Source organism: Hippichthys cyanospilos, chromosome 17 (genome assembly GCF_059441005.1).
Source record: "Hippichthys cyanospilos isolate Australia breed blue-spotted pipefish chromosome 17, RoL_Hcya_1.0, whole genome shotgun sequence".
NCBI classification, from domain to species: Eukaryota; Metazoa; Chordata; class Actinopteri; order Syngnathiformes; family Syngnathidae; genus Hippichthys; species Hippichthys cyanospilos.
This window is the reverse complement of record NC_142385.1, coordinates 7787597-7811707: the sequence shown is the minus strand read 5'-3', so window position 1 is coordinate 7811707 and position 24111 is coordinate 7787597. Positions and strand designations below refer to the sequence as shown.

Genomic DNA, 24111 nt, shown 5'->3' with positions numbered 1-24111 from the left:
CAGCTCTGTCTAGCTAGCTAGAGTGAGCAGTCAGTTGAAACTGTTTAGCACTGGTTAATAGGTAATTGACTGAAAAAAAAATCACGGTTTTTGGAGAGAGCATATATATATATATATATATATATATATATATATATATATATATATGTGTGTATGCTCTCTCCAAAAACCGTGATTTTCACAGTCACATTTGCGAAACAACCTTCAACACACCAAACCTAATCCTAACAAATGCTGATAATAGACAATAACAATAATCAAGATTTGTCCAGGAGTTTGGCATCATCATGGAACCGAAAAATAGCTGTTTGCAAACGCCACCCGTGTAAAAAGAACATCTGCAGCGAAAGACAGTGATTACAATAAGCCACAATTCAAAAGCAACATATAAATCTTCTCGCATGAGCAAATAATAGTAACATTGTAATTTCAGTGTAGTTCTTCCAAATTGTGTCGCTCCAACTCTGCTTCTATCCCGCAGTTTTTTTTTCTCTCTGTCACTATAAAAACATCATCCAAAATGTGTCAGTAGATGCAAGACACTTAAAAAGTAGTACATTAGGAGTAATGGCGCTGTTTTCTTTTGTCGTTTGCCAATAATTTGAAATTAACATTAAGATAAAATCTCGTCCATCCTGCCTGTCCCGGACTTACTCAAACGCGGGGTCTTCGCAAGTTTAGTTTGGAAGAGAGCTTTGCTATGACTCACTACATTATCATTTTTGTTGCTATCGTTAAATGTGGCTGCAGTTGTGGCTGGGTGCTTGCTATTTATGTGGTAGGCTAAACTTGAACTGCTTCTGTGGTAAGCAAGCTCCTTCTATCGCTCTACCGTCATCAAAGGTGCCACTGGATTTTGAAGTTTTATTTATTTATTTCACTTAAATTTATCGTACATCGGACCAACAGCTCTCTTATGCTCTTCCATTTTCACGTCTTCCTTCTGCCCTCCCACTCACAACATGAGCCTATCAGGATATGCCAAACACGATGACAGACACGATGAAGTCTGATGAAGAAAACTGGATCTAATCAGCAAATAGAAATCATGATATTAGACTAAAGCAATTGATTGATCACAATTAAGTACTGTAATTCCCCAAATATAACCCCCCCACTAAAAAAAAAAAAAAAATAAGGCCAAAAGTATTGGGGCGTCCTGTGGATCAGTCGTTCTCAACTTTTTTTTAATAATGTACACCCTGTAAAATATCCTTTCAGCCAAGTACCCCTTAATGAATACAAAAACAATACAACAACAAAAACATTAAAACATGCCATCAGTGTCTGATTTATTAAACTCGAGACCCTTTCAAACTTAATTTGTATCAGTCTACAAAAAAATAATCAACCTAAAGTCCTCAGTCCTGCCCTCTTTTGGATCATAGAAGAAATCTGTTATCAAAAAGAAATAACTTAATTATTAATAAATATTTTTTCCACAAAAAATAATATAAAGTGTCAGACCTGTTCTCAGAAAGAAAAAAATATATAATATTTGTGTGTGTGTGTATATATATATATATATATATATATATATATATATATATATATATATATATATATATATATATATATATATATATATATATATATATATACACAGAAAAACAAACTCAAACTGTTTTGGGGTTATATTCAACCTCTGTTCACAAAAAATAAATCATTAACTTAATTGTTAAGTATTTGTCCACCAAAAAAAAAAAAAAATCAACAAACGGTCAGACCTTTTCTAAAGCAAAATAATTATGAATAAATATTTTTCCACAGAAAAATATTGAACATAGAGTGAGAGTGTCTTGTTTGGGGGTTACAGTAAAGATCCATTCACAAAAATAAATCATCAACTTAATTATTGATAAATATTTGTCCACAGAAAATAATCAATATAAAGTGTCAGACCTGTTCTCAAAAAGAAATAATTATAAATTTTAGTTTGCAGAAAAATATCAAACATTTAGCATCCTGTTTTGGCATTACAGTTGAGATCTATTCACAAAAATAAATCATTATCTTAATCATGAATCAATATTATATATGACCAGCAATAGCAAAACAAAACGTTGAAATGATTGATGCGGGTAGTAAAAGGGTTAATGCTATCCACCTATGTGGTATTTTGACTGCAGGCAGGCAGGCGCTGCCAAATAAAAACTAACTAGCAATGCCCCCCCCCCCCCCCCCCCCCCCCCCTACATAAAAGCTCTTTGAATGGCTTATTATCAGATTGACGAGTGGCCGCTCTTCTCATGTGAACGCCTTCAAAAGACGACCCCATGAGAAACAACAGGACGCACGTCGGAGGCCGGGGCTTCTGCGGCTAGTAAACTGGCAGGAGTGCGTCCTCCGGGGCCCGAGGAGCCCCCCGTCCCACCCCACCCCACCCCACCCGCTGCCAGGTAGCGGGAAGACCGTCCTCTTTTTCCTCATTTTTACAGGCCGCTCCAGCTTCTTTAAATTACCTGTGAGGCGTTGACTTACTTTCAAGTGAGGCTTAATTCTCTGGCCTACTTTGTGAGCTTACTTAGGGCCGCATATAAGTTTAAAGTCTTAACTGTAACATTTCAAGAAAGTTACTCTGGCTGAAATTAAGCAAGTCGTATTGAGTTGGCGCTACATTTCACGCAAATGGGGTTAAATTGTTACTAAGGGTCAGCAAGATGGAAGTCATGTGCAACATTCATATCTCATGTTTGGGTGACTAAACATGCTCAGGGTCAGTGACCCAAAGACATTGTTGCTGTTGTTTGCTCACAAGCATAATGAACGGGCTAACAAGGAAACTAGCACGCTGTAAATGTTTACACCATGAACGCATATCATCAGCCACACCCCATAACTGCCTCAGTCAGTGGATCTGAACACTTTTTCAATGATTGTGAAATATTCTTTCAGCCAGGTACCCACTAACAGGTGCAGGATAGGAGTTGCTTCATGTTCCAATTAATTTGCTCTCAAATTGAAAAGAAAACTACTTTTTCTGTCACCAGCATCCATTATATGGATATGCACATGGGAATTTGTTTTAAGTTGCATTAAAAACTCTAACCCTACTTAACCCTAACCCTAGCCTGAATAAGCATTAAATGAGGTTTTCTGACTCCCTTTTAAGTCTCACATCCCCCCTTTGAGAATCCTAAATCATATCTCAATGTTTTTGGAAAACATGGATTATTTTTAAGTGTGTATATATGTATATGTATACATATATAGTAACAGATACTTAAACTAGATGTCTGAATAAGTTATTTAAACCAGTAGAATGCTTTTTGTTAGCCCACCTATGGCATTTTGCATTGTTAGCAACCAAACACACTTAAGACTAAGCTTGGATGTATTTTGAATACACAATTTGAAATTCTCCTGTTTTACATTTAATTGGGCTATTGTCTATTGATGCTAACGGTTAGCATTTCCGTGCCACTTTGTATTGTTTGTATATATATATATATATATATATATATATATATATATATATATATATATATATATATATATACAGTATATATATACAGTATATGTGTTTGTGTGTCCATGCATGCATACCGCTCTGTCAGTTTCGTGCCATACATGTGACAATAATTAGCTTCCTTCTACAATTCAACGTAAATTACTTATTTTAAAATGGCCATGGAAACAGTGCCATCTGTTGGATGTGGTGAGATGCATTATAGCCTTTTGGCCCAAAATAACAGTCATTTTTCCCACACATTGAGATAAGTATGCTGAGCTAATTCCCCGCTGGGAAAAAGTGCTGATCCTCTCAAAAAACAACATCCGTGTTACAGGTGCGATCAGATGAGCCCCCTTCTCGTCATCGGCAGTGAAACCAGCAGGTTTCGAGCAGCAACACACGATCCGTCGTCCCAAACAATACCCGGCCTTGTCATCCCACCACCTGCCGCTCCCTCCCTTCCTCCCTCCCCTCGGAATGTTTCCCAGGTTTTCTCGAGCGTCCAATCCTCCCCGCTGTGCTCCCTGAGATCTGATTAGGCATCCTGCTCCACGCTGCCAAAAAAGCTCCCGTCTTCAGTTTCATCCGTTATTTCGTGACACAACTCAAATTGTGCTTTCGTTTTCTTGCCCTTAACATGACCTCGCCCGTTTTGCGCTCCGATGCCACAGGAACAAGTGATGCTCTTTCAAGATACTTTTTCCTGTGTAGAAAACTGAAGGATGGGTTTTGCAAAGGTGGTTGAGTGCTGGACGAGTGATTCACAAAATGTGTTTACAATCGGTGCCAATTGTGTCATTTGAAGGGATAGTCCACCGATTTAGTCATTTTTTAGCAATGAAAAGCTTTACACTTCCTTTAGCCTCAATTATATTTTGCCAAGCCCCCCCTTAGGAAGGAGAAAAATTTTCACCCCCCCCCCCACCCCTTACACACACGGCGTACTGACTGTAAAAAAAATATATAATTGTATCATTACACCTAAACCTGTGTCCTTTTTAATATTATCAAAAGAAAAAGCAATATGAATCAACTTTCATATTTAAAAGCAAAATACATGTTTAAAAAAAAAAAAAAAAAGGATCTGGGATTGAATGTCTGGATTCTCCAAAACTTAAAAACACATCTTTGCGATTTAGTTGGTTAGTATAATATCTAGATTATTTCAGAAGTACAATTCAGACTTTAAAAAACACATTTTTTTTTCTTTTCTGTGGTCCAAAAATGATGTCATGTGCTGAAGGCTCAGGGAACGTCTAATCGCGGTTCAGCATATCAACGTCACGTGACCAACAAGTGACCTGTGCTTGCCTTGAGCAAAGTCACTGTCATTTTTCAATCGACACCGAAGAGAAAAATGTGTGTTAAAGGTCTTAATTGCGCATAAGAATAAAATGAGTTAAATAAAATAATATAAGAAGAAATGTATTTAATTACTAAATTAATTACAGACAAAATATTAACTTTTTACTGCTAAAAATGCTAAATTAAACATCCCCTTAAGTTATGCATGGGCTATAAATGTTAAATTCAAAGCTGATTTTAAATAAATATTGATTATGTCAGCTTTTTTTCCACCTTTAAATGTTAGGTTAATTCTTCCATTGAAGTCAATTAAAATCGTAATCATCCAGAATGATTAAAAAAAAAAAAAATGCCCATCACTTTTACCAAGTAATCATTATAAAACGCCCATGAACGCTCGTATTAGACATTTCCCCGGGAGTACTGAATCCCCCCATGAATGAAATGACATGAAAGACGTGAAAAAACACGAAGAATTTACCATCTCCCAACACTGCCCCATTGACACACTCACACAGCCAGTGGGAGTCAACACAGTGGAAGCCACACTTGTTTCTTTCAAAGACGCCCGCTTCTAGTCCGCTTCAACTGCAGGACATTGTTCTCCACTCAAAAAGGAAACCAGTGCGACCCCAAAAATTTCTCTCCTCAAGTCCCTTGTGTACAATGACATTTTCCATCGCTTTGACAATCCTGAGAGAGTTGCGATCAGGTCAACAGGGAAGTAAAGCGCAGCCTAAAAAGCGACGGCCTTGCTCATCCTAAACGGACAAATAATAACCATAGGAATGTGAGGAATGCTTTGAGAACAATGTTAGCGTTATTGGCATTGATCAGTGGCCACAGTGCAAACAACTTGACGGAACATTCACTTTAAGAATGGAAAAAGTTTCACTGCCTCTGTAAACGTGTGGAAGTGAAAAGTGCTCAGTCAAGCAGAATTGAGCAGACGCGGCCAGTTGTTTTCTACGTGCAGTTGCGGTTGTTTCTGATCAGTACATGATAGAATATTTTATTGCAATTATGTCGTACTCATAGCCCAGGGGCAGCTCTAGCTCAACCATGTCATTTTTTTGTCGGCTACAAAAGTCAATAAAAATGTAGCACAAATGAATACTCTTGTTTAGGATATGTCCTTTTTCTTATTTCAAAATTATTGACCAATCTTAACTGTTGTGCATTCATAACAACCAAACAAATGCTTTAAGAAAGGACATATGCCTAATGCTAACATACCATCAAAAGCACCTTTGACATGCTCATCTTTATCAATAGCTGCATTCTTGTTTTGATATGGAACACAATTGCTGCAGTAACACATGTCGACAGACAAAAGAACGCTCAGGTAGTGATGGTCAAAAAGAGCTTCCTGATATTTTTTGACCACTAGATGGCACACTTCATTCAACGGAACAGAAAATTTAGCACTTGTGTTTACCTTTAAAATAAGAGCACCATCTAGAAGAGCTTCATTTTTGCCATCACTCCTCACAGGTATAATTTGCCGACGTTAGTCCTAAAAACCTTCTCGCGTTTAGTCAATTTAATTATTTTTTCACAAATGTATACTGTTGGCCAATCTCTGTGTTGCTTATTACAAAGTATTGACTGCTGCAATGTTGATGTAGTGACTAAACAAGAAAGCAAAATAGAAAAACAAGCACATTTTAGCATTGTTCTGATATTTTGTGAAAAAAAAAAAGACTTCTATTAGTGCCGTACTGAGAGTTCAAGAAAGGAGCTGAGGCTGGATTTACTATTTACTGCATCAATATGTGTTATACTGTCCCCTAGTGTCCAAGTTGTGAAAGTAGCAAAAAAGAATGAATTACATTTATATACATCACAGTGTGGCTTGTGCTAAAAATTAGTGATGGGAAAATGAAATTTCATGAAGCACCTGTTTTATTTATTTATCCTTTAACTCGCAGGTGTCGAACTCCAGTCTTCAAAGGCCGGTATCCTACATGTTTTCAAAACCTTTCCCTCAAAAACACCTGATTCAAATGATTGGGCTCATTTTGAAGCTCCTGCAGAGCTTGCTAACAAGCTATTCATTTCAATCAGGTGTGTTGGGGAGAGAAAACCGGAAAACATGCAGGATGCCGGCCCTCGAGGACTGGAGTTTGACACCTATGCTTCAACTCTTCTAGCTGGTGCTCTTCATTTAAAAAAAAAAAAAAAAAAAAGACAATAAATTTCCCGTGGCTCTTTGAACCAACCGACTCAAGGAGTCAAAAAAATACCACAAGTGCTTCATGAAGCTTCGGTTGTGCATCGCTACTTAAAATGGGTTGGACATCCCAGACTTGAAAACTTGATGTGAAACTTCCACAACTTTGCTCACCTTTGTGCTTGTCCATTCCCGCGTGTCCCGTGGCGTCCCGCTCCACTCATACAAGCCGACAATCCCGACAACAAGTTTCCCGACAAGATAGTCTTCTCGCCCTCCCCCGGCGCTGGCTTCTTTCGGACCCCTGGATACTCTACGCTGGAAGGGCTCGGCTAAGCGTCCTCCACGTCCTCTCGCACTCTGTGCAATGTGATGAGTGGTGTCCCCCCCCCTTTTCCCCTCCCTCTCTGCCTTACTCCTCCCTCTCCTTGCCTGCAGCATCTACACACACGCAAACACACGCACACGTTCCCAAAAAAACACTCGGAAACTCCCCTTTAGTGTAAAAGTCCAAATACGTCTCATGAGGAGAAAAAAAAAAAGAAGATGAGCTTGACTTCGTACTGGAGCTTGCATGCATGCATATGTTTCCATCTTCAAGCACCCAAAGAGCCCCTGTATGAAAAGCAAGCAAAACTTGTATTTTTCCTGCTAATAATGTGAACAGTATAAGTCAATGAAAAAAACCCAACTTGAAATCATTTTCTGGGCTTTATGTTACAGTGCATTCCTTTCATTCCTCCTCCAGCTCGCTGCTCTCCCATGGGCTGTCTTTAGGTGCACAACTTTGTTCTTTGCACATGTAAAAAGGTTGGAGTTTTGTGTTTTTGATATTTAACATACTCTATTTTAGTGAGGCAGTTATGTTATTACTTGATTAATCCGGCGATTGTTTTCTCGATCGAACATAATTAAAAATGAACAATTTCCATCCCTTTTTCCAAAAACAGGACAGTTTCAGATTTTGAGAGCAGAAAAAAAAATAATTACAGCGTTTCCTCGCTTGGCATTTGTTTTGTTCATTGAAAACAAAAATATATATATTGCGGATAGATGGGCTGTTTCCTGCATGCCAAACAGGCGAGTTGACTGACTGCAAACGCACATGCCATGGGTACTCCTACAAGACACGTGAATGGCTGCAAGTGCAACATCAACCAATGAGGGCAGGAATTGGAGATGTGTGTGTGTGTGTATGTGTGTGTGTGTGTGTATATACCTGCATCTTTGTGGGAACAAAAGGAAATATGTGAGACAAACCTAAGGTGACAAACTATCAAAATTATTACCATTATTTGGCCTATTGACATCTAAACATATATATATATATATATATATATATATATATATATTTTTTTTTTTTTTTTTTTTTAGATGTCAATAGGCACCTTAGTTTGTCACCTTAGGTTTGTCTGACATATTTCCTTTTGTTCCCACAAAGATGCAGGTCACTGCCAAGCCTTTAAGGCTATTAGCAAGGTTATTGTGTCTGCACATGCAAATGGGGACTCCCTGGATGTTTTCCTGCTAATATTTCCCTTTCAAGTGGCCAAATCCTTGCGAAAAAGGTGCTTATAATAAAAAGCTTAGTTTCAGTGTTTTCCAAATATAATGTATTGTTTGGATGGATTTGAATGCCTTGATTTAATATGGAAAGTAAACATTTATGTAGGTCACAGAAATGGCAAAATAAGTAAGAAATGCATTGTTGCAAGAAATGCATTGTCTTAACTTTTATCAAAATGCAATTACAGGTGCTGGTTGCACTAGAACATTTACACACACACATATATATATATATATATATATATATATATATATATATATATATATATATATATACTGTATAAAATTACGCTTCACAAACCTTTATCCAAGATCTTAATTATTTTTCATAGTGATTATCTTTTTTTTTTTTTTACTATATTGTAAAACTCTTTTTCCACAAATGACAGATACATTTGTTTTACTGGTGGATTGCCTCCTGTTGGCTAGCAAAAAAAAAAAAAAAAAAAACTGCACATAAATTGCACTGGACTCTTAGCCGCAGGGCTCAAATCATGAGAAAAAAGTTGCGGCTCACAGTCCGAAAAATATGATCATTTCATGTCTCCTGATGATGTCACCTAATGGCAACACGTACAAAATGAAAAGTTAGGGACCTGAACTTGAACCCTGGGGAACAGGAAGAAGAAGAGGAGCGCTCATACTCACTCATACACGCTACAGGTTTTGCCCTTGTGCATGATTTTGACCATTTTTGGGTCGTTTTCTTCCACATAATTCTCAAAAGTATTTAAGCCAAAAGATGGCACAATTCTAGTAGCGTGATGAATAACTGTTGAAATTGTAACACGTCGTCACCATCTGGGTGAAATTTCAGCTCCTTAAAGTCTTCTTTCCATGCTTTCCCTTTTAACGTGAAATGCCTTTGACAAAATGGTTGAGGAATGTGAAGGCATGACTATGTCGCTCGAAAAAAGGCACATACAGTTTGTACTTTGCTCTCGCAGCCTGCAACGACGACGATAATGACGTCTCTGCGTGAGCCCCAAACGGAGGGTGGTCTCGGCCCCACTCGCCCGCTCGCGCCGTGTCCACGGCAGACAAAGTGTCTTGCTAATAAGCCAGCAAGGGGAATTCCTGGAGTGCAGCAGACCTTTGGAAGAGCTCAGGCAGCATGGGTGGCGTTGAGTCTTTAGGATTTTTCAAATACAGTCTGTGATTTACGTTCGCTGGTGTTGGTCCACGAGAAGAGAAAAGGGGACGCTTCGTTGGATGCTTTGAATCGAACAGTGTGTCACTTTTCGGCCTTTTTCTCGCCGTTGGCGCATTCCTCGCTGGTGAATCACAGGTCAAAGGTCAATGAATCAACTCCAAATTGAACCCTCGTCAATTCTTGGGACTCAGCCAAGTCGCTACGTCTGAAAAGAAAAAAAAAAAGCCTCCCGAACCCGGCCGCCTCCCCCTGCCTTTCATTTGAACATTTTCATCTAATCTGGTGCCTGGGCTGACTGTTCCGTCTGGGAATTTCCAAAGAAAACCAAGCCCAGTGTCTCTTTTGGCTGCCTCCCCGTTGTTTGGGGAACGTCGAGAGCGAGGCAAACACCTTGCGGAGATGAGAAGAGTCACGCTGCAATAATATTGGTTTTACTTTATAGTTAACCCCGCTGCGAAAAAGGGAGGGGTACTTAAGTGTGTCAAAATGTTCGTTCCGGCTCATAATGTTCTTAATATGACGGGCAGTTATTTAAAATAAGTCATAAACAGGCTCTGACTTGGATGAAATGGCTCAAATACATCTGTCCGTTTTTTTTCAGTGTTGCAGATGAGCTGTAAATTTGTGGATTTTTTTAAAAGCATAAATAACTAACTCAATTCATTATTTTCTGCAGTATTTTATTAATACTTAAATTGTGAATATAATGGATCATTATTTTGATTATTTTGTGTTTCATGTAATTTGTATTTATTCTCAAGCTTTTTTTTAAGTGCTGCACACCCTGTTTTATTCCTGACTCATCTGCCAGACAATTGGATCACTGACACAGTGCGTATCCATGTAAAGTAACAAAATCGTTTGGCAAAGGAGTCGCTCTAACACAATTTAGCAATAAATAGCTTCATGTTCCAATTACTTTGCTCTTAATTTGAAAAGAAGACAACTGCAACCGCCAATAAGTATTCAATTACATTTGCTGAACCCTGCAAAAAAAATTACACTCTCAGAATCGCTGATTTAAATTTTTCAAGATTTACATTTTTTTTCTTGCGTGAAGTAGACCATTACCACTGCTTAACTTTAATACGTCAGCCCTCTTCCCCCTATTATTATCGTGTTTAAAATGTACATTCCTTACCCTCCTTCCTTTTTATCTTTCAGTTTTTATCTTTAAAATTGCTCTTGTAAATATATATATATATATATATATATATATATATATATATATATATATATATATATATATATATATATATATATATATATATATTTACAAATGGAGACTAGCAAAGAAAGAATGTTATTAGTACTATCCTTTTTTTTGTACATATAGAACAAATAAGCACCTTAAAAATACATCACAACTCTCTTTACATTGCCTCTTCTTATACATTGTTTTTTTTTTAATTTAAATAAACTAGTAAAACAAAATGTTCATATATGATTCGTGCTTTGTAGCTGGTTTAAACTACTGTTTGGCACTGCCATCTTTTGGTGAGAATACAGGAATCTATTGTGGAGTTTATGCGCATGCGCATACTTTTTAGGAGACGTTTAGGTGTTTTTGGAAACGATTGTTAATATGACTTATTGTAGTTCATTTCAAGTCTGCATGCTGTAGGCAAAGATACGATTACATAATAAAGACATAACCGTTATATGGGTTTAAAAAGGTCAGTGTTTTGACAGATATGTTTTCCTTAAAGGGGTCCTTTGCAAAAAATGATTACATGTCCCTTTAAATGGCAGTCGGTCTCCCCTGCGCATGCGCACCTTCTGTTTAGTTTTCTCCAACCTGAGGAGCTGTCTAGAGACGCGTTCGCTGCCAATTTTTGTCATGTTTATTCAGCAACATCGCCGATTTTCTTCGCCTCCTTCCCATTTCGGAATAAAATAAACCACCGCGGGAGTCTTGTCGCCGTTCTGAGCGGCGAACCAACGTCGAGCGGCGCCAGCGGGCTCCCAACAAGCGCTCCAAGTGCCCCCCGAGTCGGCGAGAGTACGAACCGCCTCATCCTCCTCCTCCTCCCCGGACCTCCACATCCATGTTGGCGGCCGCAGCCCTCGCAAGGGGTACCGGGGGGCTTCGAGCCTTTGTTCTCACCGCGGATGACATCCGGCTCGGTGGACGCGGCTCGTGGAAGGACTCGCGGCGTGGCACGACTCCCCGTGGCTTGTCTTGAGGATTGTTGACGCGTTAAAAATGGCTGCGATTTGAAAGGGAGAGAGAAAGAGAGAGAGAGAGAAGGATAGAGGGGAAAAAAGACAGCGGTCATGAATCAATGCTGGGACGCTGCGGATAATCTAAGCAGGCTAACAGATGATGCGCTAGCTCTCGGGTAAATGAACATTTAAACCCACGTCCATGTGTGACTCGTTTGCCTGCTTTTCCCAACAAGGTGACTCCAGAATCTTGCATTTAAATATGCAGAACTTTTCTAGTCCCACTTGAAGTACGATTCCAAAGCTGCTGCTTCCCCTTCTCGTTTTTTTTTTTTTTTTTTTTGCCCCCCGAAATGGATCCAGCCGGGAGATGTTTGGCTAAACAGCCCTACGGACGATACTTGGTGGCGGTGTGGGTTCTGGTCCACTTGGTGGTGTTCGCCCACTCGTCGCCGCCCAAAGCCTGTGACAAGTCGTGCTTGTCCGGAAAATGTGTCAACGGGTCGTGCGTGTGCGAGCCTGGATGGGTGGGAGACCAGTGCCAGCATTGCCAGGGAAGATTCAAGTAAGTTTGCTATTAATCGTGGCATGAAATGTCTCAATATGCTTGTCAAAATTACACCATTAATGTCATAACTCTGCAGCATCAATAATACGTGAAAACCACAACGTCTAAATATAAATGAACAGTTTTTAATTCAATAGTAGGAAGAGTACATTTCCCTTTTCAAATTAAGAGCTATTTAATTGGAACATGAAGCAACATCTTGATTTTGGGGTAGTGACTGCATGGTAAAACTTTGTACGCCATCATTTTGTTGAGTGTTTTTGCTGATGTGTATTTTTGTAGTGATTGTGGTTTTCCACCAGACTAGCCAAATCTTAGTGACAATGTGAGGCCGGCCAATAGTAGACCCGCATCTTAGTGACACGTTGCAGCGCAGGCAGTTTGACGCGAACAGAAAATAAGAGCAATTACCTAAAAGCACCTGAAGAGGGAGGCAAAACACCATAATCAAAGGTCATGAGAATTGTTGATGCCGTAAAGATAGGACGACAAAACTTAGTAATTCACTTGAAAAAAAACATAAACCAGGAACGCTGTAGCCCAGGAGGGGGGCACTTGACCACTACAAATGTAGTTGCAGAGTCAAATAAATGACACAATTGACGCATAACTCAATTTTAATTTTTGTTTTGTTTTCATTCAAAATAGCTGTGGCCTGGTTAGGGGGGTACGCTAGAAAAATAACAACCGTTAACAGTGTTCGGTCATGTGACATTCACAAGCTGCGCCATGATTTGTTACCTGAGCTCTGAACAAATGTCATGTCATTTTCAGTTGACAGCAAGTGGAAAATGGCCGCTCGAGATGAATAAAAATGTTTGGGTTTGATAATTAATTCATGTTACACAAACACAATATTAATCAGAGTACCATGGCTACAAAAATGAGGCTACATAAAAAAAAAAAAAAATATATATATATATATATATATATATATATATATATATATATATATATATATATATATATATATAGTTGATTTTTTTTTTTATTTACTTGACGTCCCCTTTAAGATATTATTGTGGTTTCCTGCTTGTCCCAGGTGTTGTCACAATTTTTTTGTCAGTTTACTTTTATTTGTAAATCCAGGCTATTATTCTCCAATTGGAATCCCTCATGAGGCTTTACAAATTGTATAGGCCGCTTCACCATTTTTAACAATAAACAATAAACCATAACGTCACACGTACTTGCGGGTGGCAAGAGCTCAGATGGCACCATTCCTAAACAAACCCTTCTATGTCATTTTACCCAGGCAGAGTGTGAGAGAAAACTGTTGGATGATGATTTTAGCATTCTCCTCTCCCACCACGTCAGCCCAAAAAAAAAAATGTTACGTGAGGTAAATTGCTTTCAAGGGAGATGGGATGCCAGTTGTAATTTATATTACAATAGGTAAGTCGATTAAAAAAAAGAAATCAAGCTGATGGAAATTCTGACTTGTAGTTAACATTGAGGGCTTGGCTAACTAATTGAGTTTGCGATTGCGCATTACAATATCCTTGAGGTGCTCTCTTGAAAGTGAAATATATAATATTATAGATATTGTACTGTGGAGATGATATTAAATTGGAAGTCATTTCAAGTTTGTTTTTTTTTGCATTACTATCTGAACACAGAATTCTGATTATCATTGTGTTTGGAGAATATGAACTATGCAGCAAAATGAATACACACTGTTGTATTTTGCTAGTAATGATGGGAAAATTAAACTTCATGAAGCACCTGTGTTATTTTTTTTACTTCTCTAGATTGTGCTCTTGGTTTTAAAATCAACACCAATTCAGTGGGAGTGTATGAAATTTCTCTATGAACAAAGACTACCATCAAGATGAGTCAAAGAATATCTCATTTGCTTCATGAAGCTTCGTTTGACCATCACTGTTATTCAGTATCCTGTTGACGTTGGAGAGGAAGTAGGGTGACATTGGTAAACAGGAAGTAGTGAACGGTCCTGGCATCAGTAAGAATTTTCATTGGATGTGGCCTCAAGACACTTGGGGGGCCGACACGGTTGGTCATATTTTCGACTCAATTTGAGGAAACCACAAGCATGCAACTTCTTGGGAAAATAGTCTTCTTTTGGAAACTCGTTTGACATTTTCACCGGCCGTGGTCTCGGGTTTATTTTGTGTCGACGAAGCACCATCAATGAGTTAATGAGCAGATGTTCAACTCGCCGCTGGTGTTCAATTGGTCAGCCTTTTTTTAAGGGTCCCACGCTCCCGCAAGACAAACAAAAGCTTTGCACAATGTAAGTTGTCGGCAGTTTTTATGCTGGATGCCGATTGTGTAGCAACGTGACAAGATTAAAAAAAAGAAAAGAAAAGAAAGAAAATCTATCAAAATGCTGGGAAGCATTTTTTTGGAGGACTTGAGCTTTTTGTATGGTGGGGAAAATGGCTCTTTTGTTGGAATGCTTTGGTATTATTTCCTATCGAAACTTACTGTATTTTCCGCACTATAAGGCACAGCTAAAAGTCTTCAATTTTCTCAAGTTTAATATTCAATCGAATCATAATTATATCCTTTTAATCTCTTGATTTATCTTGAGATTAATCTAAACAGTTTTTTTAATGTAATCAAGATGTATTTTTTTCCCCATTCTTTAGATTGTACTTTCCACAAATCATCTTTATTTTTAATTTCTAATTGTCTATTAATAAAGTTTGACTGACATTCCCTTTAGCGCAGCTCCATCGAGTGGATGAATAACGCAACCTCAGCCACGACTGTAGCTTCTATTCTATGTGCCTTATAATGTGCTGCGCCTTATATATAAAAACAACTTAAACTTGGTCATTTATTGAAGGTGTGCCTTATAATCCGGTGCGTTTTATAGTGCACAAAATACGGCAGTGATGGATAAACGAAGCTTCACGAAGCACCTCTTCCATTTGGTCTTTATTCTTCTCAGATTAGCTGACGGGCTTCTGTTAAAAATATCCACCAATTCTATGGGGCACGACAAAATTCCGAGATGTCATCATCAAAAGTAGCATTATGTTTTATATGCAGTCAAAAAATTTACAAAAGCAGTGCAGGTGGAAAATTATTGGTGAGAAAAACAGTGTGGGCCTCAGAGTACAAAATCTTTTTTTGGATGTGTGTTTGTGTGTGTGAATTTATTTGTTATGGGGTCCTATAGCATTATTTTCAAACACTCATTCTTTTTATTTTTAATTCCACAAAGATTGAAAACAATGTTGCTAGTTTATGATGCAAACAACCATTTTTTTGTAAATTGTGTAACCACCATTTCCCATTTAGCTGAGATGAAAAAATGACACATTTCCTCTCAAACAGATGATAAATCTAACAAAATGCAATTTAATTTTATAACTTAAGCCAAGACAATATGGTACTTTATTTCTATAACAAAACAGGCATTTTTGGTGGGGTTTATTGTTTTCTTTTTGACTTAGAGCTGGACCTATAAATGAAATAAATTCAGACAACCATTTCAGGTAGTAAAACGACATAGTCAATATGAAGGCATCATTTTCTTTTGTCTTTTTATAAATCTCGTTTTAAATGAGTTTAACTTAAAAGTGCCGCAGCCATAATGTAATTTAGTGAAAGAAGTTTTTTTTCAAAGCGTATTGTCCTGTTACTGAGTGGGTGGAAGATTGTGCTTATCTCTGGGACATTTTGTCGCTGAATGGTACTGATAAGCAACATTTACTGCATTTGTGTTTTATATGGCGTCGCTGTGGATAATAACTGCTGCTGCATACAAGTATACGCAGGGCTTGACTTTTTCAACCTTTTCTTCTCCTTCATCCGAATTTGAAAATGGATAAAAAAAAACACATTTTCCCCTGAAAATTCTGTACATAACATTTGTATGACATGTAAGTGTCTCAGGAAAAAAAGAATCCTTTTCAGTCACAAAATTTGGAAAATGTGAAGCATTGAATATTTTCCAGGCGCGCCGTATAGGATGGTGACGTCACCCACGACCTCTAATTACCGAGTTGCGCCCGGAGCGACTAATCTGCCCTCCTTCCGCGTTTCATTTTCAGGTTGACCGAGCCCTCGGGATTCCTGACGGACGGTCCCATCAACTACAAGTACAAAACAAAGTGCACCTGGCTTATCGAGAGCTAGTAAGTACTTATTGATGTTCAGAAGCCCAGCAGAACAGAATGTATCCATTTTGAACCGCTGGCTTTTAATTGGCGGTGATTCAGAGAGAGACGCGGGGGGCGACATGGCTGAACCTGCACATCCGCTGAGTTGCCACGGCAACCGCGGTCTGCGAGGACAAGGCTGTTGCTGTCAAGAACATTGCCTTTGCTATGTACTGCTGTACAATGGATGAAATATCTTGCCGATTATAACTAGCGTTCAAGAAATTCATTTTTGCCGCAAAATGCTTAATTTGTATTGTTTCCCGTTTTCTACACAGCCCGAATGCAGTGCTTCGCTTACGCTTCAACCACTTTGCTACCGAATGTAACTGGGACCACATGTACATTTATGATGGAGACTCCGTATACGCGCCCCTAGTTGCCGTTTTCAGGTGAGAACCTGTGGGGAAAAATAAGGAAAAAGAATCCTCCAATCCAAGCATATTGTGTTTTGCTTTCCCTTAAATTTACTGTTGTTATTGTTCAAGGTGAAAATGTGCCGATACTATGCTATCGATACCAGCCATTTTGTACTTCAAAATAGTCTTAGGGGTTGCACATTTACTGTACAAAACAACAGTATTGACTTTTGTGGCCATTAGGAAAATTTATTAGCAATTTTCTCATTAGAAACGTGCATTTTTCACACGTGTTAAAAATAAAGGTGGTTTTGTGCCTTTGTTCACAGCGGCCTTGTCGTACCGGAGGTGCGAGGGAACGAGACCGTCCCTGAGGTGGAGACCACGTCGGGTTATGCATTGCTACACTTCTTCAGCGACGCTGCCTACAACCTGACAGGATTTGAAATATTCTACTCGTAAGTGCACGGCTCGACTTTTCCATCCTTTACAACAATGGCAGGAAAGCTTCAAGTGTAATCCAGGGATCGGCCCAACCACACTCTGAGTGGCCCCTTGCTTCATTTAAAATATGTAAATTATTATGAGGGCTGTTCAATGTCCGCCTTTTTTTTTTTCAGACCAAAACCAGCACAAGTACTCAACTCCTGAATAGTCAATACAGAGGATTGATGCTACTATTACTTACCCCCACCCAAAAAAAACCCCAAAATAATAATAAATACCTTATTTTCCGCACTATAAGGCGCACCTAAAAGCCTTAATTTTTTAAAAAGGCTGAAGGTGCGCCTTATAATCAGGTGCGCCTTATATATGGATCAATATTGAGATTGGGTTTCATAGACGGGGAACGAAATGATAAAGTAAGCTTTTCCTGTTTCGTTTGTGTGTTTACAGTTGAACAAGGTTGGTCATATTGACATTGACTTATTATGCTATTGAGAGTTTAGAGTTATTATTTGAGTTATTATTGTTATTACTTTGAGTATTACTATATTGTGATTGAAAAAGTTTTAAAATATGTCATTAATTGAGGGTGCGCCTTATACTCCGGTGCGCCTTATATGTGGAAAATGTTTTAAAATATGCCATTAATTGAGGGTGCGCCTTATAATCCGGTGCACCTTATAGTGCGGGAAATATGGTAATCTTAATATAGCACTTTCCTGAAAATTAAATCAATGGCATTTTTTAAATGATTTCTAAATTTAAATTTCTAGTTCATTATTGTAAAACAGCCTCAAGAGTGTCCAGTACTTATATCTCTTGCCATTGCGGTTACCAAAACCTTGAAATACGGCCAGGTATAGGCCCAGTGCTCCTATTATTATGATTCCGATTTTTCCTTTTGGGTTATTTGCTTATTTTTTTCAAACTTTTTGTGATTGTCTGGCTGTAGATGTGTTCATTTGTTATTCTATGAAATGAAATGCCGTAAGACTTATTTTTGCAAATACATTTCTCAGAGGGGACAAATAAATGTTTTTGCGAACACCAAGAATTATTTACAAGAAAATGATGGATGGGGAGAAATCCTGGGAAAAAAAAGATCACCCTCCCACCCCAAAAAAAACAAAGAATAAATAACTGTAAATATGTGAACCTGCGGGTGCTTAACCATGAACATGGCGTGAACTGTTGCAATATCAATATTCACCATTAGATGGCAGACTTGGCTAAGTTGTAAAAACTACCTGTAGGTTTTATAGCGCCCTTTGCGAAAGAAAATTGCGATAGGCCAAATAATCGTTTTGCAGATTTGGAACGATATGATGTGAACTTTTTGAGTGAGTTGATTTTTTTGAAACTCGATAACAAAAAAAAAACCATACAAATCTAAACGTTATAAAAGGAACATTTTTGCATGAAACTATTACCAGTTTACACCTTGCTGAAAAAAAAGTAATGTATTACGATTAAATTTGGTCAAAATGGATTTTAACAATGTGGTTTATGTATCCAGGATCAACTCCTGTCCCAGCAACTGCTCGGGCCACGGGAAGTGCACGCCGGGCAACTCGGCCGCCAGCCGCGTGTACTGCGAGTGCGACAAGTACTGGAAGGGCGAGGCCTGCGACATACCGTACTGCCGCAACAACTGCGGCAGCCCCGACCACGGCTACTGCGACCTCACCGGCGAGAAGTTGTGCGTGTGCAACGACAGCTGGCAAGGTCACAACAGTCAGGAATTCCACCTTTGACATCACAATACTAAATGTGTGCTAATAAACTTTGAAATTGCGACTTTGTTCACCCTCAGGGCCGGACTGCTCCCTCACGGTGCCGTCCACCGAGTCGTTCTGGGTGCTGCCCGGCGTCAAGCCCTTCGGCACTTCGCTGGGCCGAGCGTCCCACGGGGCCGTGGTGCTGGATAAGGTCATGTGGGTGGTGGGCGGATACACCTTTAACGTCACCTCCTTCCAGATGATCCTCAAGTAAGCCACATTGCTGACACTCAGTCAGCGCTTTGTTTGATACACTGATGAGATCCAATGCAAAAAAATGGTTCTGTTGCAAAAACTATCATGGAAAGACAAAGCAGCTCTATTTGTATTTTGCAATTTATACGCAATGTGCCTCACATAGTGCCACATAATCTCTTTCACCACGCCTTTTATTTTATTTTAATTCTCTTATTTTTTTATTTTATTTTTTATTTCACGTTATTGTATATTATTTATACATTTATTTTTATTTATAAGGCTTGTGGGTCTAAGTAAAGCTGCTGTAAAAAAATGGTCATTTTAAACGAAACGCAAAAGCACATAACAAAAGAGAAAATACAACCTCAAATCAAGGAAATCACAGACAAAAAACAAACGCATATTAAACAACGCAACATCAAATAAAAAATGATGAACAAAAAATAAATTAATCACAAGCGAAAAAACAGTGATGCATTACAAGACAAAACAAGAGAAAAATAAAAATCCAACAAAATAAAAGAAATCACAAACAAAAAACAAACAGTGCATGACAAAAAAAGAGTAAAACAGAAACCTCAAACAAAAAACAAAAACACATTATAAAAGGCAAAATACCACATTGAAAGGCCAAACATTTAAATGTATTTAAAAGAATAACTTATCATTTTTAAAACATTCACACAACAATTTCAAAACATTCAATGCATTTTCCAGTAGAGAAATCAAAATGGGTTTCTAAATTTACTAAAAGACTATTATGAATTTGATACAAAGGTTTTGGAAAAACACTTTTAAACATGTTTTACCTGCAGTTATAAACATGCAGCATAACAGCCAATTACTGCTTCAACATGTTTGTTTTGTTTTATTAATAGACATTTCTGACACTTTTTAACTTCCTCTTTTTTATGCATTTATGTTATTGCTCAGCGCAGTTTTTGTTGGGGGGGAATATATATACAGGATATATATTTGAAACTTGTTAGTGTATTAAAATTGTTTTTATTGACAAAACATTATTCCCCCCCAAAAATATTTTATTAAAAAAAATCTTTCAGACAGTTTTTGTGGATTATGAATGTAAGAAGTAAAGAGAACTACACACAATTGCTGTAAATTTCATAATTTCCACAAATCTATACTATTAGTCAGTCTACACTTATAGTTGTTATTTTTATGAACTACCGGACTCGGGCCCTTAATACTTTTAAGTATCCCCAAAACTGCCTGTTGCTCAAAATAGATGAATAATTTCATTGCAGGAACAGATGAATAATCCCATTATTTCCTCCTTGAAAAATTCTCATCCAGCATTGCAGGTTGTGTTTATTTGTACGGGAACTTTTCAGTGAGCGATAGATAAACGAAGCTTCATGAAGCACTTGTGATATTTTTCGACTCCTCTAGATGGCACTCTTGGATCCTAGAGGCAGGGGAAATTGATGACATTTCCACCGCTTTTGTGATTATTTTTAACCCAAAACAACCATTTAGAGGAGACCAAATCTAAAGTTGCTTCACGAAGCTTCATTTTCCCATCTTGTTTTGATTCCATTTTCGATTAGCTAATCATGGTATGTCTTTCCAGCTACAACCTGGAGAGCGGCATTTGGAACACAGTGCTAGTCAACAGCGGCCCCACGCCAAGATACAGTCATTCCCTCGCCTCCTACCAAGTAAAATCTGACCCGTATTGCGTAACCAAAAGCTAGCATCTGCATCACGCGTCTTCTCCTATGCTCAGGATGACATCTTCATGTTCGGTGGGAAGCTGGAATCCGGCTGGGCCAACGTGACGGATGAACTGTGGGTATTCAACGTTCCCACTCGCACGTGGCAGCGGAAGAACCCCGTGGTGGCCACGTCGGCTCAGGTGCAGCTGTACGCGGTGGAGGGCCACACGGCGCACTGCGTGGTCCTGAACAACGGCGAGGTGGTCATGTTCGTCGTCTTCGGCTACTCGCCGTTCTACAGCTATATCAGCAGCGTTCAGGAGTATAATCTGAGTAAGTCCTCCTGGGGAATTATGGTCATCCCCTATTTATTCACAAATTCATCAATTCATTGTGTTTATTTCAACTTTATTTCTTGAGTAGTTCAAAACAACCACTCAGCTGGATGCAAAGTGCACAAAAGCGCCTTTACATACAAACATTCGGCTTACAAACTTTCAGAGGTATGAGCAGAGTTGGCTATGAGTCAGATTTTGAATTTTACGCGTTTTCTGTGACTGACGTCCAGTACGTTATTCCCCTACTGGTAGTTTATTGCAGGTGCGCCCAATAAAACTGATCTTTTGCACTGATATCGCTCAATAAAGAGTAAAAGGATCCAAGCAGAATAGATACATTTACCCGGCAGTAACTCATAGCGATGGGTCTGAAGTGCTCTGAAATACTGCACTGGGAGAACATGCTGCCTGCTCATCCTCTCCATTTGAGTTCAGCAGGAAATGTTCTTCAAAATAAGCTGCAACATACCAAGAAGTATGTGATGCGATTGGCTTCGTTATGCTTTTATTTTGAAGTTCCTCTCAGAAGCAATGATAGAGTGTTAACGGTCAACTTGACAAGCTCTCAATGCACTAAATAACAGTTTATTTTTTTGTTTTGTTTGTTTTTTATGAATGATGTTCTTTTCTCGGTTGATTTTTATTACAATTTTCAAACAAATTCATTTAATGAACAGGCTTCAGGAACTTAACTCATTCACATGTAGAGGAGCGTCTGTACATTTTTTCTGCCAAAAACCGGTACCGATACACAGTTAGGTTCCAATAAAAACAAAGACAGCTGAAAAAAATATAATGACATAAATCAAGTTTAAAATGTTATTCTTTTTTCATCCATCAGGAACCAACACTTGGATTGTACCTGAGACAAAAGGTGCCATTCCACAGGGCGGTTACGGCCACACCAGCACATATTATCAAGCTAGCGGCAGCATTTACATCCACGGAGGATACAAAGCGCTGCCGGCTAGCAAGTTTGGCCTGGTGGACGACCTTTATCGCTATGATGTCAACACACGCACGTGGTAGGTTTGTCCACCACGGGCTGGGTATAAATCAGTTTGGTCTCTTAATTGAAATGTGTTTTTCAGGATGTTTTTTTTTTTTTTTTAACCGCTCAACTATTAGAAAGGAGCTAGCTTACCAAGGCAACCATTGTTGCTGAACTTAACCTCTATTCCCACTCCTCAAGGGAGTATTTGTTTTTTATATATTTCAACTAACGACTTTGATCTGGATGAAGAAACAGGCAACTAACAGAATCGTTTTGACTTTTTTTCCTGCATGACAATAAAACGGGCTGTTGGAAGGCAAATGACTGAGTCAACGAAGCTGAACATTTCCAAAGACATGGTTCCTATTTTTATGTTGCAAAAGCGGTGATTCATCCAATCAAAGGTTACTTGCCTCATTTGGATAACTGAACATGAGAACAGACCGGTACAGAGCTAGAGTTGTTTTTTTAAGGATTACCATTAGCATTTATTACTATTGCAATTGTTTTATTAATACCTATTCATTGTATTTATTTAACCCTTTTAAGATTACTGCGTCTAGCTTAAACTCGAACCTAAATCTAAGCAAAATATTACATTTAGGAATCATTTTGTCCAAGCAAGCCCACTTACTTAAAGTAGAGGTGCCCAACTTAATCGATACATAATCAATGACCAAATTAATGGACATTTCTATGATCTAGTATTCCTCAAGTACCATTTTTTAACTTGAAATTGTCCACATCCACTTTGTAACCAATAATTACTTTTCGTGATTTCTATAGTTACTGATTTATTTTTTATTTATCAGTGATAAACAAAAGAAGATTCATGAAGTAATAGTGTAATTTTTTTGACCCCTCGAGATGGTATTCTTGGTTCAAAGATGGGGCAAATTTCATACATTTACACTGCACTAGTGTTTATTTTCAAACCAAGATCATCTAGAGGAGCAAAACAAATAACAGGTGTTCCTTGATTCTTCATTTTCCCATCACGAGTCAAAACAAGCCTCACACACATTTGCTTTTACTTAGATATATCAAATTAACAAGTTTGGTGAGTGTATTAATCCCTTTTGGTAATTAAAAATAGCAACAGGTTAATAAACAATGGTTTAAAAAAACTGTTTCATAATACATTCTAAGGCAAAGTGTAATTTTATGGTTGAATAATAGCTAGAATAATAAGGTGATGGGAAAATGAAGCTTCATGAAGCACCTGTGCTTTTTTCTCCTATAGATAGTGCGGTTGGTTTTAAAATAAACCCATCATACAGCCCTAAATAAAAGCCTCCCATAGTCTGTGAATTTACAGAATTTTAAAATGGCGGCATAGCTAAAAAGGCCACTTCTTCTAGGTTCATCCTGCGAGAAAGCGGCTCCCCGCGCTACCTCCACTCGGCCGTGCTCCTCAGCGGCACCGTGCTGTTCTTCGGCGGCAACACACACAACGACACGTCGCTAAGCAGCGGTGCTAAGTGCTTCTCGGCGGACTTCATCGCGTATGACATCGGTAAGGCCCGAGGAGGCTTCCAAAGATCATGATATTTCTTTGGTATTTGTATAATATTTTGGATTCCCTCCCTCATTCCTCATTGCATTCTTATCGTTTTAAGCATTAGCGTTAATCACTTCTAATCTGAGAGAAACAGATGACTCATCATTCCAGTCATTAGCCAAATCCTCCCTTATGTCTGATTCCTTCCAGCGTGTGACGAGTGGAGGACCCTGCCCAAGCCCGACCTGCACAGGGATGTCAACCGCTTTGGACACTCCGCTGTAGTCAGCAACGGGTGAGTC

At 38.5% G+C, this 24111-nt stretch overlaps 2 protein-coding genes across 4 annotated transcripts in view; one reads left to right on the top strand and one right to left on the bottom strand.

Annotated features, from left to right (window-relative positions):
• Positions 1 to 7292, bottom strand: part of afap1l2 (actin filament associated protein 1 like 2) — a 36175-nt gene extending 28883 nt beyond the window's left edge. For all 3 annotated transcript variants that reach the window (XM_088439700.1, XM_088439701.1, XM_088439702.1), the window contains exon 1: positions 7107 to 7292. In XM_088439700.1, coding sequence (XP_088295826.1) covers positions 7107 to 7122 — 16 coding nt within the window. In that variant the 5' untranslated portion in view covers positions 7123 to 7292. The remainder of the gene's footprint in view (positions 1 to 7106) is intronic.
• Positions 7293 to 11456: 4164 nt separating this feature from the next.
• atrnl1b (attractin like 1b) overlaps positions 11457 to 24111 on the top strand; it is a 61336-nt gene continuing 48681 nt past the window's right edge. Inside the window, exons 1-11 of the mRNA XM_088439491.1 lie at positions 11457 to 12382; positions 16411 to 16494; positions 16797 to 16910; positions 17207 to 17335; positions 18841 to 19049; positions 19138 to 19312; positions 20892 to 20979; positions 21048 to 21309; positions 22156 to 22339; positions 23670 to 23824; positions 24020 to 24104. Of these exons, the coding sequence (XP_088295617.1) occupies positions 12171 to 12382; positions 16411 to 16494; positions 16797 to 16910; positions 17207 to 17335; positions 18841 to 19049; positions 19138 to 19312; positions 20892 to 20979; positions 21048 to 21309; positions 22156 to 22339; positions 23670 to 23824; positions 24020 to 24104 (1697 nt within the window). The 5' untranslated portion in view covers positions 11457 to 12170. The remainder of the gene's footprint in view (positions 12383 to 16410; positions 16495 to 16796; positions 16911 to 17206; positions 17336 to 18840; positions 19050 to 19137; positions 19313 to 20891; positions 20980 to 21047; positions 21310 to 22155; positions 22340 to 23669; positions 23825 to 24019; positions 24105 to 24111) is intronic.